This window comes from Tiliqua scincoides, chromosome 2 (genome assembly GCF_035046505.1).
Source record: "Tiliqua scincoides isolate rTilSci1 chromosome 2, rTilSci1.hap2, whole genome shotgun sequence".
Lineage (NCBI taxonomy): Eukaryota > Metazoa > Chordata > Lepidosauria > Squamata > Scincidae > Tiliqua > Tiliqua scincoides.
The window spans coordinates 162,054,436-162,073,606 of NC_089822.1; the positions used below are offsets into that span (position 1 = coordinate 162,054,436).

General features: G+C 42.3%; 1 protein-coding gene across 2 annotated transcripts in view; it reads right to left on the bottom strand.

The window, feature by feature from the left end:
• B3GNTL1 (UDP-GlcNAc:betaGal beta-1,3-N-acetylglucosaminyltransferase like 1) overlaps positions 1 to 19,171 on the bottom strand; it is a 228,675-nt gene that overhangs the window by 10,054 nt on the left and 199,450 nt on the right. Inside the window, exons 9-11 of one of the 2 annotated variants that reach the window (XM_066618585.1) lie at positions 14,195 to 14,330; positions 6,059 to 6,127; positions 4,649 to 4,723 (exon numbers count right to left, since the gene is read on the bottom strand). In XM_066618585.1, coding sequence (XP_066474682.1) covers positions 4,649 to 4,723; positions 6,059 to 6,127; positions 14,195 to 14,330 — 280 coding nt within the window. The remainder of the gene's footprint in view (positions 1 to 4,648; positions 4,724 to 6,058; positions 6,128 to 14,194; positions 14,331 to 19,171) is intronic. The other variant, XM_066618586.1, reaches the window with a different exon arrangement.

Consider the following 19,171-nt stretch of genomic DNA (forward strand, 5'->3'; position numbering starts at 1 on the left):
TTCAGCTGTTTTGATGGAAACTCAAGGGCATACTCAAGTCTCCTTCCCTGAACGAAACCTGGTAACTGATCCCTCAAGTACTCCTGGAGCTGGAAAGTCCCCCAAAATAGGGTTTCCCAGTAGAAGATTCTAGTTATATACCCCTACAGTTTATTCCATGTAGAATAGGAGAGACTAGCATCCCCACCGCAAGCAAGTTTAAGACCTACTTACAGGCTCATCCCCTTTGCCTGTAGCCCCTGTTTCAGACTACAAAGAGCTGCTCTCTATCTTCCTCAACAGACTGAAGCTTGGAATCCTCCCCCCTCCCAAATCCCCCAAAGCATCCCCTCCTCCTTTCTGTTCCTGCATCCCAAAACCTTTGCTTCTGCCCCTGAGTTCCTCTGGGAAACCCGCCTGATCTCCCTATGTCACTTAACTCCCCCTCTCTGCTGCTTTGCCCTTTTCCTCCTAAGGAATTCCTCTCTCTTCCCCTTCTTCTGTTACCCCTCCTTCTAACAGCCTTCACTGAGTAAGTTCAGGAAGGCTCTAGTTCACAAAAGCCTGGAATAAATTCACTAGAATAAATTCTTCCACTGCACATTTCACTATTGCCTCCATTGTTTCCCCACTGAATTATGCAGCTCTGCCCTTGGTCACTACACAGGATCCCTACACAGGAATTTTGTGTGCATATTACACATGTTTTAAAAAGCACTCCCACTAACAATGTAGAAGGGATCCTTGGTTGCAGAGCTGGAAGAGATCTCCACAGGAGAATAGACAGGACTGATTTGGTTGGATCTAGAGCAATATAAAAAGGTGGTGTTTACAAATCTATTTTATGGATTGGATCCAGATGTGAGATCCTACAATGGAAGGTTTAGATGAAGGTGTATCTGGTGTAGGTTTCTTCAGTGTGGCCTGAGCAGCTAAAGGACATACGCACAGCAAAGCTCCTATGCTGGTAATGTCAGTAAAAACTCCCTATTGTAAGATAAAAAAGGGCCCTATATCTGGTCTGGGGCTATAGTCTAAGAGTATAGCTCTCTGCTCATGATATGTCTGGGATATGTCATAGCATGCAGAGTGGGGAGGAACAGGCCTCAGCCCCAATGTTGGGGATGCACCAGTGGGTCACAACCTTTTTGGTGGCTTGCAAAACCGACAGGGCAGATCAGGCCCTGGGTTAAGGCAAGGGTTAAACAATCTGCTACTAGGGGGGAGCACTGCTGCCCATTCACCATTACAGCCCCAGAGGCTTGAGCAGGTAGCTTTTTAGAGGCTTTTTTAGGTAGTTCCTAATGCAAAAAATTTTGAGAATCACTGAATTATCTTGTGTCTTCAAAAATGAGCACCTTTGTACACAACTTGGGTGACAGAGGTGGTAGGGGCCCTGGGCCAATATACTGCTTAGAGAAGAATCCCCAGCACCCAGCTACAGCATCCTTTACAATTGGCTGCCCAGTCTTTGCTTTAAAGTCAGCAAGGAAGGAGCTTGCAGGCAGCTTGTTCTATTGCTGAAGAGCTTACAAATCATTTCCTCACAATTAACCTGCCTTCCTGTAATTGAAACCCACCATTTCTCATCTGCTCCTCAAGGGATCTAAGTGAGCAATTATCCTCCAGCATAATCTTTTGGACACTAAAAAAAGAAAATTTGAAAACTGTCAATGTATTTCCTTCTCTCCCAGGCTTCCTTTCTCTAGGTAAAATATAGCCCATCTCTTCACTTTGTATTCATGTGGTTGGCCTTATGCGCCACTTAGCTGCTTCAAAGCTCTTAAGTCTCTCTGGGTGCCAACATGCTTCTTGAATTGTGGTGCCCCAAATGGAGTGCATCACTGCAACTCAGGATTTACCTGTCCTGAGCATAACAGTGCTACTGTCTCAACATCTTTCAGATATGATACACAACAGCAGTGGCTTTTACGTCATAAGATCACAACATCACTACATGGCTACCTACTTCTTAATGTTAATAAGCCTGCCTGTGAGGTATTTCCCCCCTTTCGCCTTTTTCTATAGCACTCACTGCAATGCTCAGAATAATGCATCTCCTCGACAATCACCTTCATCTCTTTCAGGACTGTCAGCAGAAACTGGGGGTGGGGGAGAAAAGGAGGGACTCATATCTGAGGGAAATTAAATACACAGCAGTGTGGTAAGTTTGTTTTTCATCTCTTCTTTCACATGTGGCCTATGCAGAAATGAAAGTTCAGGGGCCCCAGAAATGAGTCTGAATCCTTGGATTTATCCTTAGTCTGCACAATATCATCAGAGAGCAACAAAAGTTCAGCTTCTCTGAGCAAGTTTTAACCGGTTTAGCAACTATTTCCTCAGCCATCAGGCCTTCAGTAAGAGGACTTCTCTAACCACGGGAAACCACTGTGAATTTTTCTTGGTGGTAAGCTAGGGTAGGGAGGCTAAATTGAAGAATCTTGATGAAACGTGCTGCAAAGCAAAATGCAGTCTGTCTCATGCAGAACGAGAAGGGGGGAAAACAAAAGAGTCATTCCCAGTTGACAAGTCATCAACAGAAAATATGAGTGTTTCTTCAAGGGGACTTTCTTCAAGTCATCAACATCAACAGAAAATATGAGTGTTTCTTCAAGGGGACTTTATGAACAACTGATATCAAAGGCAGTGAATGCTTCGAGAAGGTGAAGCAGTGATTAATCTATGCTCTACTTTTGAATAATATCTGAACTGTCTTATGTTCATCTCTAAGCTGTTCTACCAATCATTGATAACTACCTGCATCTTATTAGTTACATTGTCAATGTCCTGATTTGGTCATTGTTTTTTGACAGGATTTTTGACAGGATAGTATGGAGAGCTTTCACCTATGAGGTCGCCAAGAGTTGGACATGACTGAATGGATGTAACATTCAGTGAATTAATCCAAAGACAGGTGATGGTCAATACACTATTCAAGACAGTGAGCAGCTGCCATTTTGTAGACATCAATGTGTGACTTGATATGTGGGGGTGGGGAAAGGCTTCAAGGATACTGAACCTCTCTGCAGATTTTTGGAATCTTCATTTGCCCTCCTCCCTTGTTTAAATATCCACTTCACATGTTTTATAATTGATAATACTGCTTAACGCTGATGCAGCACTTTCAGAGGGCTCAGAGTGTTGCACAAAATGCGGAAAGAATCCAGAAAGGCAGATAAGCTTAGCAGTTGGAAGACCGAAGCTGACTTGCATAAGAGTACTCAGGGACTTTGTGCATGACTAAGAGAAGATTTCAAGCAAAGTCTTCCCAGTTCACACTTAGACACAACACTACAACAGATCTCCTCTGTAAGAGGGCTTTTTTATTTATTACCTATTGGCACTGTTCAGAAACTTACCAGAATGATCTTTAAAAAATGCCATTTTAGTTGCTTGTTCAATAATAAAGAGGTTCAGTAAATAAGAGTTTACTTGAGAATGTGAATTTGGTATGGTACTTTTTAAGATGAAAATTAAAACTAAAGCACACGGGTAATTTTGGCTTGACTGAGCATCATTCTAAGGACCCCATCCTATCCAACTTTCCAGTGCCAATGCAGCTGCAATACAGCCCCGAGGTAAGAGAACAAACATTTTATTACCTTGAGGAGGTTTCTGTGACTGTCCCTCTACTGTGGGAACTTGTGGCATGGCTGCATTGGTGCTGGAAAGTTGGATAGGATTAGGTCCTTAGTTAATGCATGCCTTAAGCTCACTACAAGGGCTCAGTCAAGAGATCACACAACTAAACAGCAAGGACCATCTTCTTTCAGTTTCTGTAATATGTGAGGGATAAAGAGCAACAAACTGCTGTGCGCTCATCACACAGATCCTCAATGCTACAGTTATTCCTCATAATAGGAACAAAAAAAAATAGTTCTCATTTGTGAAGTCACAGATTTGTGAAGTCTTCCATTTGTAGAAGTTCTGTTTGCACAAGGAGGGAGGGCTGATTTTTACCAACCTTCCTTTTCTTCTCCAGCTTCCCTCACCACCCCCACCACCCCCCCGCCTCACTCAAAAAGAAAGAAAGAAAAATCTGCTCCTAATGGTTGGGGAATCCTTAAGAGGAGATATTTGGGGTAGAAAGGAGTTGCAAAGGGGTTAGTGAAAACCACAACAGAAGCAGAATAGAACAGAAGCACCACCTTATGATAAAACCCTGCAGTGTGTTGCTATAAATCAGGGGTGCCCAAACCCCGGCCCTGGGGCCACTTGCGGCCCTCGAGGACTCTCAATGCAGCCCTCAGGGAGCCCCCAGTCTCCAATGAGCCTCTGGCCCTCCAGAGATTTGTTGGAGCCCCCACTGGCCCGATGCAGCTGCTCTTAGCGTGAGGGCAACGGTTTGACCTCTTGTGTGAGCTGTGGGATGAGGGCTCCCTCCACTGCTTGCTGTTTCATGGCCTTTTATAGGCCTTGCGCTATTGCAAGACCTTCATTCATTCATATAAGTTCATCTTTAATATATTCATTTATGTAAACTTATGTAAATTTATTCAAATTTTAAATCTAAATTAATTCTTTTTTTCCCCAGGCCCCTGACACAGTGTCAGAGGGATGATGTGGCCCTCCTGCCAAAAACTTTGGACACCCCTGCTATAAATAAAAACAAAAATTTTAGCTTGTTGTGAATCCCATACACTTTGCTTAGACATCGAATTATACTCACCAATTTCACACAAATAATGAAAGGTGGGGAAGCATCTCTGAAATGTAGGATGGGGATTCTGGGTCTGGGGTTTTCCTAGAAAGACACATGCAGAGTTCCTTCCTTAGCCAAACCATTGATCACTGTACAGAATCCTAGCACCAGAAATATGTCTCCACTGTGTGCCCATGTAAAGACGTGTTCAGAAAAGCATATACAGTAACACTTGCGCTCTTACCTTCTGTTGTTCCCTGGATTCTGGGCCACAGTTTAATTATGCTCTCTATGGCTCATCTTAACTGGAGGCAAGTGGAAGTGTCACTGCCTCTGGCAATGCCATTTTGAGAGCAAAGGTCACACAGGGTTGCTATTCTCCCAAACAGATACAAATTATATCCCCCCCCCCATTTCCCACTTCCCTTAAAATGTTGCTTTGGTCTCTGCACATGATGGAAAAAAATCCTTATCCCTTGTAAATGGGTAACAAATTCCCACTGACGTCAGTGGGAGCACAATTGAGCCCCAGTGGCATCATCCTTTTTTACTGGTATAATTTATTGTCATAGGAGAAGCTAATTCACAAAACCCCACACCATCCTCTTTTCCCTCTTCTACTGTATTAATTTTACAGCCAATTATGAAGGATCTTTGTTTAGTAGGAGGAGGGAAAGAAGCAAGAGAACTAAATTTCCTGATGGGGAATGTTTGGTTTGGAAACATAGTTTTGCTTCCCATTCTTTCTTCTTCACTCTATATTTCTATGGCAACCTTTTGAAACAAAGGAGTTTTCATTCTCAACGTGTTTCATTCTTCTCTGTCTTGTTCCCACCCAAGACAACAACCACTCAAAAGGAGCCTGAAAGATGCCAGTTAATGCACAGCAGTGGGCCCAGCCAGTCTCTCTACTCTGGACCACTGATTTGGCACTCTCCCTCCCTCCCTCCTGGCTATTCCAATACACAGAAGAGGGAACGGCACACAGTACTGCATAAGCACCTTGTTAATGTCTTCAAAAACAGTAGTGCAGCTCAGATTCTTCCCCCCCTGTCAATCATGCTCCAGGGCAAGCTGCAGCACTTCATCACAAGCACTATTCCATAAGTTTTAGCCCCGACTTATCTGGGGATCGTGGAACATTCCATGATTTTTGGCTGGAAACCTGCCCTCAACTTATCTGTGAGATCACCTTATAGGTGAGTATCTACGGTAGTTGTCAACAAAAACAAACACGTCTATCAATAACAGTTTGGCTTCCTGGCTGCAATATTTACCATTTTCCCCCATGCAAAATTTGCAACTCCTCCCACATTTCCAACTTCACTGTATGAAGAATTGATGGCTCAGCATAATGCACTTTTCGACAGCAGCTACAGAGGCACAATGCACAGACAGAACTTTTGATAATGTTTATAGAACAGGACCATTACCAACCTTAGAATCTTCATAAGTGTAAAATCCTTTTGTGATTTTCTTTTGGTCCACGTCACAAAATGCAGCCACCTAGAGTAGGATGGAAAAGAATTAGGGAAATGGCTATTTTGCTCCATTTTTAAGACACTGAAGCTATTTCTCGAATGAGTTACACACAAGGGGCCCCTGCTGATCTTCTTTTCCCATCAGAGTCAAAACATAGCTCCTGTTACACTGCGGAGGAGGGAAATGCAAGGTCAGGGAAGAGGGTCAGGGTGGTCCATCATAAGGAAAGAGGAGTGGAGTAGTTGTTGCTCATATCAATGATCAAGTCTGTTCTGCAAGCTTCTATAACAGTCATGGGGAATCATACGGCCTGCTCTGGCTAGTGGCTTCTTCCTTCAACAAACTGGGTGGTGCTACAGTAGACCACTGTTTGGATGCCAGACCACAGTAGATAATAAAACTGGAGGTGAAAATCATGCTTCAGCTTAGAAACGTGGGAACAAACAAGAAGGGAATGAGCACGAAAAACACACGGGAAGCTTCTAGAAAATGATGTTAGCAATGCACATCTGGAAAAGAATGCACAATGAGAAATCATCTCAAATTTTTGGCAAGACTGCATCCATAAACAATGCTTCATTAACAGTTAAATATTTCTGTGCTGACTTAGAATATCACTGTCATGAGATCTGCTGAACGATACAGTTTAAAATGTGCCTCTTCATTTGCGTCGTGTGAATTCTTTAAAATATCACAGAGACGTTCAAAGCATGTACAGGTAGCAACACACCAGCTGGGAGCTATCTGCAGCCAGGTCTCCCCCTCCACACATGCACTTGCATGTCCAGTACACATCCCTGATGCTCTCTGTGTAGGAAAAGTGTCCTATATGCTTTAAGATGTGTCAGCATGGAAAGAGATTTTTTCCAGAGAGATCTAGAAGGATAACTGTTTGCAGCATTTATATTATTCTGGTAAAACCAATCTGTTTGTTTATAGGATTGGACTGCACAAGCACAGCAATAAAAAAGGCTAGCAGATGTTAGAAGCTCACTTTTGCACTTAGGATGAAACATTTCATATTTATTTATTCACTCAAACTTCACTGTGACTTTTGGTCTAGACCAGACCCAGAAAAGTTCAGAAAATAATGAAAACAAAATACAAGTAGCAGTACATGTGCCCTTGAATAAGATTGGTTGCACACAAATATATAAGCAGAATCTCGTCCTTGAGGCACATAAATAAGAGCACTCTGTTAATTGGCTTTCTGCATTTTGTGCATTTTAATTTTTTCATGGCCCAGCACTTCTTTTAATGTGGCAGTTTCATTGAATTTGATGAGCTCCATATTTTGTATATCTGTTCAATCTTGCAGAAATCCATTACCCTGCGGTCATTTCAAAACCATTAAATTGATTAACACCAGCTTAAAAAGCAGAAAATATGAACACTGAGAACAGCTGTGTTTATTCATTCTGGATTTATAGCTTGCCCTATTCCTGACGGTTCACCAGAAAAGACAGTGTTGTGGGCAAGTCACTGTCATTCCCGTTCTTACATCTGAAGAACTGAGGCTGAGAGAGGAAGAGGGAGAGAACATGAACTAAGAGACTCATGCATGTATACCCACCATCTTCCCACCTCTTGGCCACAGTGTGTCTGAGCTGACATTTTAATCTATGCTTCCCCAATCCAATTTACAAAAGCAAAATTCGAAGTGTTAACATTCAGAGAAAAATCTGGCCCCACTTTTTAAAAGTGCCAGATAAAGCTAGCATGAATTTCACCACCAGGGAAATGAATAAGGCCTCTTTCTGCATGGATTTAACTCATTCTTAAACTGTTTACAGTACTGCAAAAACAGATAGTCTTGGAATAGGTATTTCCAACACTAACCTATATACACATGGGTGGTCTAGTCTTAAGTTGCTTATTTTTGTGCCATCACTATTTACCTTTTAATTAAAAAAAAGAAAAGGAAAAAAGCATGCATCCAGAAGCAGGAGAGAGAATTTATACCTAATTGTTTATGCAATAAGTAGAGCTCTGCGCAAGAAGCTTACATGAACTGCTGACTTTAGAATATCAGGATTAATCCATATCCTTTATTTATTTCCCTCCCATCAATAGACCCCAGTGCCTGGTCTCCTACGAAGGTTGCATGAAGTACTGCGTGATATTTGGAATGAAACTAACCAATAACCAGAGAATTGTTCACGAGGAAAGGTCATAGCAGTACAGCACTTGCTTTGAAAAGAATATTCTATTCTATTCTAAGTTTTGTTCTAGAAGAAACTCCAATTTTTCTTTCTTCCCAATTCAACGGCCTGTTTACTCACTCAGGCATGATTCTCCATGTGACGCATGGAACACCTTTTCGATTGTAGCAGCCCTCACAAATTTTATTTATGCTTTGAGGCTGATGCTTTTTCATCTTGTCCTTCTGATTTCTCCCTATATGCAAACGATCCTCCTCTATACATTTCTGCAGACACATGAGTTTGTTTCCATGCCCATGCTTGTTTTCAACTTTCAAGATGTGCAAAAGCAGACTGTGTACCATGTGCATTGAAACTAACTGGTAACGTTTCCAAAATAAAATAGCAATTCTAAGGCCAGTTCACCAATTTGAAGAAATGTGTAGAAATACTCTATGTATGCCTCCACCGCCACTGCCAGCAATATACTATGTCATGTATGACATAGTGTAGTATATGACATGAATCCTTTGGTACCCAAATATTTCCATTTCCAAATAGTCCATTTCCAAAACTGGACTATTGTTCTCCCATCCATTTAGTGGAAGGATACAGTCTGGATGTGTCTGTGTATACATGTACCACATGTTACATCATACATGTGACTGGGGCCACTTGGACACATTCAACTGCATTACTGTGTGTACAGCGTCTCTGGCTTTCACACACTGAGCCAGTCCATATTACCTTTGTTAATTCATATGAACCCACAGGACAAACATGTTTGAAAAGAATCTGGTTGCATGGTATCTCCAGTACAGGAACATTTTTATGGACTTAAGGTTCCCAGGCGTACAATTTATTCTCCTGCAGCAGTGCCATTAGCTCAGTGAGAGATGGGGCTTATTTTGTGCTTTTCTCATTAAAACTGCTTGTGTTGAACTGATGGGGAATAAACTCAGAAAAGTAACCCTGACATTCATGCTGCTGAGGATGGACTGAAAAACAAAGTAGACCCTCTAAGTATCCCATAAATGGCTTGGTTTCCATCTACAGCTGCAAGCCTGAGGTGAACAGAAAAAGAGTCTGTTCAACTTCACCCTTGTAGAAATGCTATCACCATGCAACACCATGAATCAGAGTATAGCTAGGAAACTAGGAGCCCAATGCTATGCCAATCAACCCTACTGCATCTGGACTTTCAGAAGGCGTCTGACACAGTCCCTCACCCAAGGCTACTGAGAAAAGTCCACAGTCAGGAAATTAGAAGGCAGGTTCTCTCATGGACTGGGAACTGGTTGAAGACCAGGAAACAGAGTGGGTGTTAATGAACAATTTTCACAATGGAGAGAGGTGAAAAGTGGTGTGCCCCAAGGATCTGTCCTGGGACTAGTGCTTTTCAACCTGTTCATAAATGACAAGGAGACAGGGTTGAGCAGAGGTGGCTAAGTTTGCAGACGACACCAAGGTTTTCCGAGTGGTGAAGACTAGAAGCAATTGTGAGGAGCTCCGGAAGGATCTCTCTAAACTGGCAGAATGGGCAGCAAAATGACAGATGCATTTCAATATAAGTAAGTGTAAAGTCGTGCACATTGGGGCAAAAAATCAAAACTTCACATATATGCTAATGGGTTCTGAGCTATCTGTGACAGATCAGGAGAGAGATCTTGGGGTGGTGGTGGATAGGTCGATGAAAGTGTCAACCCAATGTGCTACGGAAGTAAAGAAGGCCAATTCTATGCTTGGGATCATTAGAAAAGGTATTGAGAACAAAACGGCTAATATTATAATGCTGTTGTACAAATCAATGGTAAGGCCACACCTGGAGTATTGTGTCCAGTTCTGGTTGCCACATCTCAAAAAGGACATAGTGGAAATGGAAAAGGTGCAAAAGAGAGTGACTAAAATGATTACACACATGAACCTACCTAAGACTGATTCTGTGGGCACAATATGACTTTTTCCACCTGTAGCTATTCTCTGTTTAATTTATAGCTCACTTTTCCATTAGGTGTGCTCAGTGCATCAAACAAAATCAATGTTGCAACTAGTGTATCCCAAATATTTACACTTATTAATAGAAAATGTTATCAATAGAACTAAGTCTTTAGTAAGTTAGAGGATATAGAAATGACAGGTTCCCCTTTATATCTGTTGCTGGTAGATGATGTTGAGAAGCTATTGCGGGGATGACCACTGGAGGGATAACCTGGGTTCCCTTCTCTTCTACTGACACTTGGCGGCTGGAGAGTGGTCCTTAACTCCTGCTGAGCCAATTTGAGCTAGCTGGGTCAGCAGCAGAGATAGCCAATGGAAGCCTTGCACAATAGCTTTGCTGAAGGTGTTCATTTGCTCCTCATTTTTAATTTTTAAGCATGGAATATACAATCAATCAATGAAAAGTCAAATAAGATTTCAACCAGGGACATCCTGATTTACAGCTCAATCTAATACTCAGAAGTCCCACTGAACCCAATGAACTCCCTTTACTCCCTTTCCTTTACTCCCAGGAAAGCATGCACAGGGCTGCAGCCAAAGCCAGTATGCCATGAGATTCTCTCCCTTTCATACATGTGCTAGAGGCACAAGCTGCTTTCCACAGAATGCAGCAAGACATAAATATTCAGTACTGAATTGGTTAATATTCTCAGTCATTTTCAATAGCAGCAGAAAGGGGGGAAAAGCCTAATTACAACCTTGACAGAAGCAAAATGATATCCTGGACTGCAGGGTTGCCAAAGCAAATGTTATGCAAAGGGCAGCTTGGAAGAATGTCAGCATCTCTGCTAATCAGAGCCACATTAGCAGTGGGAAGGGCTTCTCCTTTCTGTAGCAGCAGGAAAAGCTGACGCGGCTGATGGACACACCACAGACAGGCAGCTGCCTCATTCCACTCTTGCACCATCACCTCTCCATGGGTGGCTTCCCTGGATGTTGTACATGTATTGTTATACAAGACATAACTATTTGTCAGAGACCACTGCACCAATTGCAAGCCAGGCTTGGAAAACTGTGCCTTGCTCTCACAGCTGCCAGTATTTTCACTGATAAGTGAAAAGCTAAACAAACAACAGGCTGCAAAAGAGAGCCCGGGGATGGGTTGCTGCCTTGCATTTCAGAGACCTTTCCTTGTGCAAGGTCAACAGATGCACCCTTCCCCCTCCGTCTCTAAACAGTTTCATCAGCTGGAAACCATGACAAATGAAAGCAAAGGAAGGGATTTCATAGAATGCATTGCGAAACAAAGGAGAAAAATGATGAAATTTCCATAGCAACATCAAACAATTTTGCAAACTGCACTCAAGTGACTAAGATGACTCAACATTTTGGAGTGGACAAGTCTGTCAGTTTTAAAAGAAATAATCATTTGCATGTGTTCAGCCCTTCAGTTTCTCATGCTGGCAATAATCCCTTGGTTGCTATATTTTGCAGACCAGGGAGGTGGTCTGGACATAAAGCACTGGACAAGCTTTCACCAGATCTAGATCCATGTACTTGTACAAGTAAGATGCGAGTCAAACCATATTCTCTCTCTCTCTCTCTGCTTCAGTGATCAGAAATAGTCAGATGGTCAGAAATTAATTCCTTTTCCATGGTCCAAAGTTCATCACTTCAATATACAGATATGCTACTGACATGCAAGAAAGCACAGAATATAATGACTTAATTTACATGTGCAATTATGGATGTTGTATGGGTTACCTCGAGCTTGGAAGAGTCAGAATAAAAATGTCTTAAATATGTTACATACATAGATACACTCTTACACAGCTCCTCCTTCTCCTAGACTAGCAGTTCCCAACTTTCAATTGAGCACTACCCTCTTAAGGAGGGTAGACACCTGACCGGGGACCCATAGGTGATGTTAGCATGGTCATTCCAGGTTTTGCTGACACTGTCACCAAACATAGGTAAATTTAAAAAAAAATATCCCTTATTACAGTGCTTTGTCCTTCTCATCTGCTATTCCTCTCACGTGACTATGCCCAAGGAACTCCTCTGGAACTTGTAGTTCTTCAGAGATTATGTCACAACAGAAAGCACCAATCTCTCTGTCCAACTACGAATCCTAATTTAACTGCAGCACAAGAACAGCCTCTCTATTCTAGAGAGGGGCCTAGGTCAGCAATTCGCTGTTTACAATGTTGCTTGTTTGGCTCCAACACGGCTTCTGACTGGCTCCAGCAAATGTCACACGAGCTGGACAATAAGACATAGATACATACATACAAGCTGGACATAGACACACAGAAATAAGTTTCCAATTCATATCCTCACGTGTGAGCTACAGTTTAGCCTCAGTTTATTTCAGTGTGAGCTCTTCCACCCCCCCTATCTCCCGGCCCAAATAAATTGACTCCTTCCCCCACTCCCCATGTGTGGGTCCCGAAAACAGATGAGCACATATTTATCCAAAGTATGTTCTAAAAACTTTATGTTAAAATAGCTCATAGTTAGGGTGAACAACATGCAAATCCAAATGTGTGGCATCAGATTTTTAGCTGATTCAGAAGGCTCCAAGAAGTCAGCACACAAACTGAAGAATACAATATAATAAGACCAATGGATGGGCAATGGAAAAATCAAAAAGATTTTTGTAACGAAATTTTGAGGGACAGAAGAGCTTTCAATGTGCTAGCACTATATGGAACTGAATTTTCTGGTGCAAAATATATTTAGATGTAATTACAATAAAAGCAAGGACCCCTATACAAAAGCATGCTTTCTAAAGAGATGAAAAATTCAGGTTTCAGCTGAATTTACTACAGCTGGACCATAGCTGTAAGTCTGTGGACAAGGTCTTTTAACATTTTGTTTTATATAGACTCATGCATCTTTGATGCTTAATAAATATTATTGAATAAATTATAGATCTCAGTGCACTAGTCACCTTCATTTTTAGAGTTGCACCCATCCTTGGATCCAGCTCAAGTGATACAGCATATATATCTTTGTTAAATAAACCCATCTATAGAAAATTTGCAATGCTGCAGCTAGTGGTCTATCTGTGAACGTACATTTCATTTTCTGAATGGGAAGTCTAATCTCTCACATTTTCTCCTTGTTTGTCCATTCCCAACAAGCAAACTTATTTGAGAAAACATGAACATTTCAAGCCTGCTCTTAGGAAACAGCCCACTGATGTTAGCCCTGGATCCTTTACTTTAAAGCTATAAGAAAAAATAAAGTGACAATGAGAGGTGGCTTGCTTCCCAAAATGATCCTTTTTTGCACATAAAAGCCTATACATAAACTTAGAAAGAAATTGGCTCCCATTTACATTACCCACATCCCCTCATGTAAGATTAATAGCCTTCCATCTGCAAGAGATGTTATATACGCTATATACATATTCAAATTCTTCGAATTGGAAAAAGAATGCATTTGACAAGGAATGAATTATTTTATCACATTTATATACCACCCTTCCAAATAGCTCAAGGTAGTGAACACGGCTCCTTCCCCTCCTTTTATTATCACAACAACCCTGTGAGATAGGCTAGGCGAAGACTGTGACGGTTAGCTGAGCTCATATTACTGTAAATGGCCAGGCTCACCAGCTTTCCTGAGTGGTGGAGGGAACCCTGACAGGCCTAGCAACATAGTGGCTGTGTTTGCATGGACCTCAGTGTCTCAGGAGCCAAGTGCTTGTGGGTCATGAGTTCAAGGCTGGGCGGGGTTTGAGCTGTTCAACCAGAACGTGGGAACAGCCCAAGTGGTCAGGACAGGGAGAGAATAAGGTGGCGTGGCTGGGAGGTGGGCAGTTGCAATGGGCCAGAACGATCCAGATACACTGGGGCCTTTGAAACCATGGGAACAAAGCACCCAGAAAGGGGGGAGCAGACCAAGACAGAAGAGACAAGTTTTCTTTCAAACTTGAGTGTACAGCCACATGCTTTGACATTAGTGTGTGTGGGACCCACTTTTCCAATTGTTCTCACAAACTCACTTTTTTCTGGTTAGTTGGAGATAAACTCCTAAAAAGCCTCCTGCCTTGCTTGCCAGCATTCCAAATGGTGAAGGTTGTCCAGCGACTGAGGACTCTCTCTTCCAGAAACAAGACACGGTGTGTCCAGATGGTTCCCCTGAGAAATTGGGAAAGAGAAGTGAGAGGGAGAGAATCAACTTCAGCGAGGCACAGTGCATTCCAAACAGACTCGCACATAAAACACAGGCTAGCAGCGTTGCCAGAGGAGCTGAAAGCTGTCACTGGGGAAATACTCTCCTGTTTAAATATTAAACTGGATGTCTCTGGGAGATGAAGACTCCTGACATGTAGCTGCTAGGATACTTTCAGCTCATACTGCACAGATCCTTCTAGTTGGAGTCAACACCTAGAGTTCTTCTTGGAACAGAATACATGCATGGGACCCAAAGGGTTCTGGCCAAGAAAACTGTCTGAAGGCAAATGATACAGTTCAGTTACTGAAAGGAATCTGGCTCTGAACAGGGTCTGGATGAGAGCCCCCCTCCCCCTCAGAATTGTATATCAGTTGCTTTGAGCTCCTTAGAAAAAGACCAAACAACCATCCCATGTTGGCACCAAACAACATGCAGTACTAGCTCTTCCACAACTACATTTCATTACTGCAAGGACAACTGTGGGGCAATCTGGTGGCCATGGTACTTGGAAAAGTTTTGTAAAGGTGATATTTGGCAGTGGCAGTGGCTCATGGGGTGGAATGGTATGTACTTGCAAAAAATAAAAGTGGAAAACTAGTTTCATAGAACTAGTAGGAAATCAGATAGTACATCAATTACAGCAGCCCCCCATCCAGTATCTGCAGATCCAGTTTCTATGGATCAAAAATATTTTTAAAAAATTTTCTGCATTTTACCAGTGCAGTGAGGTGCGTCTCTCCAGCACTCATTCTGACATATTTTGGCTTTCCTGCTTTCACCCCATTGGTTGAAGGTGGTTCTGCGCTCCCTGGTGTATGGGAGCCACTGGAAAAAGCAGCTGGGGCTGGGAAAAGTGATCAATGGGAGGAGGGGAAGTGGAAGCGGCAACAGGAAAAGTTATGGGGAAACCTCACTTGGTTGTGGAGAAGTTGTCCAAGTAAGGTTGTGCGGGTGCCTGGGCAAATGAAAAACAATGTATATATAGAGTGTCTTGGAAAGTATCCCCTGCAGATACAGGGGAGCTGTATTCTTCAGGCCTAGATGAGGTGATTTTAGCATCAGAATTTCTGTAACTGGTTTGCACGGTAGTTGTAGATTTTCACCATTCTCAAGACCTGCAACTTTGTGCCACTAGTTTTAACATGCCAGATATGGGAATCTACAACCGGTATGTCAAGACTACTACTCCGAGTCCACCCTTCTGTTGGGAAAAACCAGCAGGGCTTGACTCGAGTCAAGTCGCATAGTCATTGCCCCCCGCGACTCAACTCGAAAAAGAGTCTTAACGAGGGGCACTTTCCGAGTCTCTGAGTCACCCTTGAGTGATTCTAATGAGTTGAGTTGCTTTAAAAAGTCCGCCATGGAAAGAACTCAGCTGCTGCTGGGTTCTGTGTGTATGTGGGAGTTCTCTTTACTCACTCCCCTGCTGTCCCTGCCCATCTGTAAGGGTGGGAAGGATGGGAGGGACTGAGTAAAAGCTGGGACAGAAGCAGCAAGAGGGAGGAGGGTCACACGCAGCAGCTGGGAGGCTTAGCAGGACAACACGATCCTTGGCAGCCCTACTCAGAAGTAGTCCCACTTTAGCCAGTCATTCAATGAGGGTTGCTCTCCCAAGTAACAACAGAGCCAAGAAGCTATAAGGATGGAAAGCAGAATCAGGCAAAAGAGTTTTCTCCTGCCTCCCTGGGCTTCTGCAGTCAATTGTAAGCTTGGGCTCCTCCTTGGGCCCAAGGAGGCCCTTGGGCTTGGGCCCTTGGGCTCCTCCTCCTGCTCTCCCCCAGCCAATACAAATATCTGAATGTCCATCCTTTGTCCAATGATCATCTGCTCCTTCCTTCCTATCCAATCAGAGATTGGGAAAAAGAGCTCACTTCTGCCTCCTCCATCCCGCTTGATTCATTAACCCTTCCCTGCCTACCAGCTGGAACTCCCTACTGCTTGCCATTGGAATGCTGGCCCCACAAGGTTTTTCACACAATGAAAACAGTCAGCAAACACCTGGCTTGAGTTCCCAACACTGCCTGCTGGTGCCTGCTACCAATGTGATACTGCCTTAGAACACAATCAATCCTTCAGAAAGCAAACTAAGAGCCCAGTTCTACATGTACCTACTCAGAAATAAGTCTCACTGTAGTCAATGGGGCTCACTCCCAGGTAAGTGTGGATAAGTCTGAAGCCTAAGGCTCATAGTAACCTGAGAGTAAGTCCCATTGAAATAAGAGGAACTTACTTCTGAGTAGACACACATAGGATTGTGCTCTGAGGCTGCAATCTGATGCATATTTACTTAGGAAGTAAGTCCCACTGAACTCAATGGGGAACTCTGCTGAGTAGATATGCATAAACTCACACTTCCAATAAAGCAAATTTTGCAAGTGAACTGAGACATAACCAACATATTTGCATAATATCTTTAACGTTCACAGTTTGCAAGAAAGATATTTGAAATGTCATAGCTAGAGGTGTTTGTTTCCCGTGAGTAAAAAAGGATTACAGCCTAAGTCCTACTGAACACAATGGGCTTACTTCTGAGTAAGCAAAATAACACCCTTTCCAAACACCTCTACTCATAGTTTAAAAAGGGAAGAAAATACCTCACATCTGAAACTGAAAAGAGTTGAGTAACCTACACACTGCTGACCCAACCCCTGATACGCTGAGCAGCTTGTGAAATGCTGGAAAACCTAGCACACATTCCAAGAAATAACACTGCATGGAAATTGCTACTGCACAATAATTTATACTTTACACGCTGGTACATTCCAGTTCAGAAATTGGCACTACTGTAAAATATTAGCCACCATCTGACACCAATATTTGTTTTTTATGACTAAACCAGATTCCATTTCACTGGAGACTTGGAGAAAGGGAAAGGACAGGGAAAAAAATAACAAAACACCCAACAATGCGTTCCCCAGCCTGAGGTGTTGTGTAATTGCTTGTTTCTTAAGTGCTCAAATATAGCAGAACTAATTGGACCCTGTATAAAATGTACTCTCTTTCCAAAGGCTAGTCTTCCACAAGTTAACACACTGCACATTTGCTGGGGCTATTCATGGATTTCTATTTTAGAGGAGGACTCTTAAGAAATCTAAATGACTTTTAGAGGCAGAAAACTGAACAGAGGGTTTTCTCTTGTCCCTGAAAAAAACTGGCGTATTTTTTCCATAACCTGCAGAGTTATGAATAACTAAAAAAAAAAAATACATATAGAACTAAATTTAGGATCCTCCAAAGAATTTCTTCCTACCAGAGAGAGGCACAAGAGCTGTCAATCAAGACAACGCTTTAGGGCCCAACTTCCTTGGCCCCTCTGCTCATCATCTCCCTTCTGTCCTAAATTGCGCTTGCCAGAAAATAAGTAACACCAAATGGAAGGTTCGGTTCTTAAATGCTCAGAAAATGTCTTATGGAAGAGATAATACTTTCTGACAGAATAGATACATTGACTTGAGTAGAGGCGAGAGGATAGCTAAACAGACACGCTTGTTCCATGTCAAAAGTATGACTGCTTCATCCCTACCATCATGCCAAACAATTCATCTGTAAAATGTCCATGTTAATTTACTTCTCTACACATGCATTTCATAGTTAATGAGCAACATTCTCAACAGAAACACAGGCTTGCAAGACCGTAATGATCTGAAACATCTTTTACTACTTGTTTCACACCCACTCATCACAAGCTTTGCTTCATTTCATTTTCCCATGGAAGTTGAAACAGGGACACATCATCTTGCCTGGAATTTCATTCTCCAGCTGACATTCTTTGCACCCAAATATGCCATGTTATCCCACACTGCTTTTCCAGTAAGTTTACAGCCCTTCACAAAACAATGCTCTGTCACTGCTCAATCAATATAAGTTATTAGTCTTCTTTTAATGCCTGCAACCAAACCTACATATAAACAGGGATACAACCCCAGAAAACATCAGAAACTGAAATAACTCCATCTACCCAATTTGAAAGCAAGAAGTTGGACTCTGATGGATGGGGGGAGAAGGAGAACAATTGGGTGGGCCCAAATGGTCCCTCTATAGTCAAGATCACTTACGTGATGAGAGGTAGGTTGGGTCTGGATCCAGATAAAATGGAAGTGATGCTCAACAGAAGACCTGAGTGCTTTGGAAAAGAACCAGTTATCAATGAAGTCCCTGTTGCTTTACTAGAGCACATGTGCAGTTTGGAGTGTAGTTTCTAGATTGCACTTTCATATTTAAATATGTATTTATTTTATTTTTCAGATGTTATACCACCCTTCCTCCAAGGAGCTCAGGGTGGTGTACATAACAGCAATATCTTGCACTTTCATCTGGTTAGACACCAGAGCATGGATGAAAGTCAAAAAATGGGGGAATGTCAAAGCAGAACCTCATGCAAATTTATTTTGGCTAGTGAAAAATGTAAATATCTATATTGCACAAGTGAATGTGTGCAAAACCTAAATGAACAGAAATAAAGATAAACAAACTTAAGAACATCAATGAACACTGTGGAAGATTGGATGATATCAGGTGAAAGAGGAAGCATGTGGACAAAATCTGAAATGTGGTTTAATTGATAATGGTGAAAAGAACTAAGCAATGAAAGTCAAGGTATAGTTCTTTCTCTCCTTTTATCCTCACAACAACCCTGTGAGGTATGTTAGGCTGAAAGATAGTGACTGGCCCAAGGCCACCCAGGAAGCTTCATGGTTGAGCGGGAATCTGAACCTGGATCAAGCACTATACCATCACCAGTGACTTGTAATACACCAGTGACTTGTGATATCACTAGTGACTTGTGATACATTACCCCAAACCT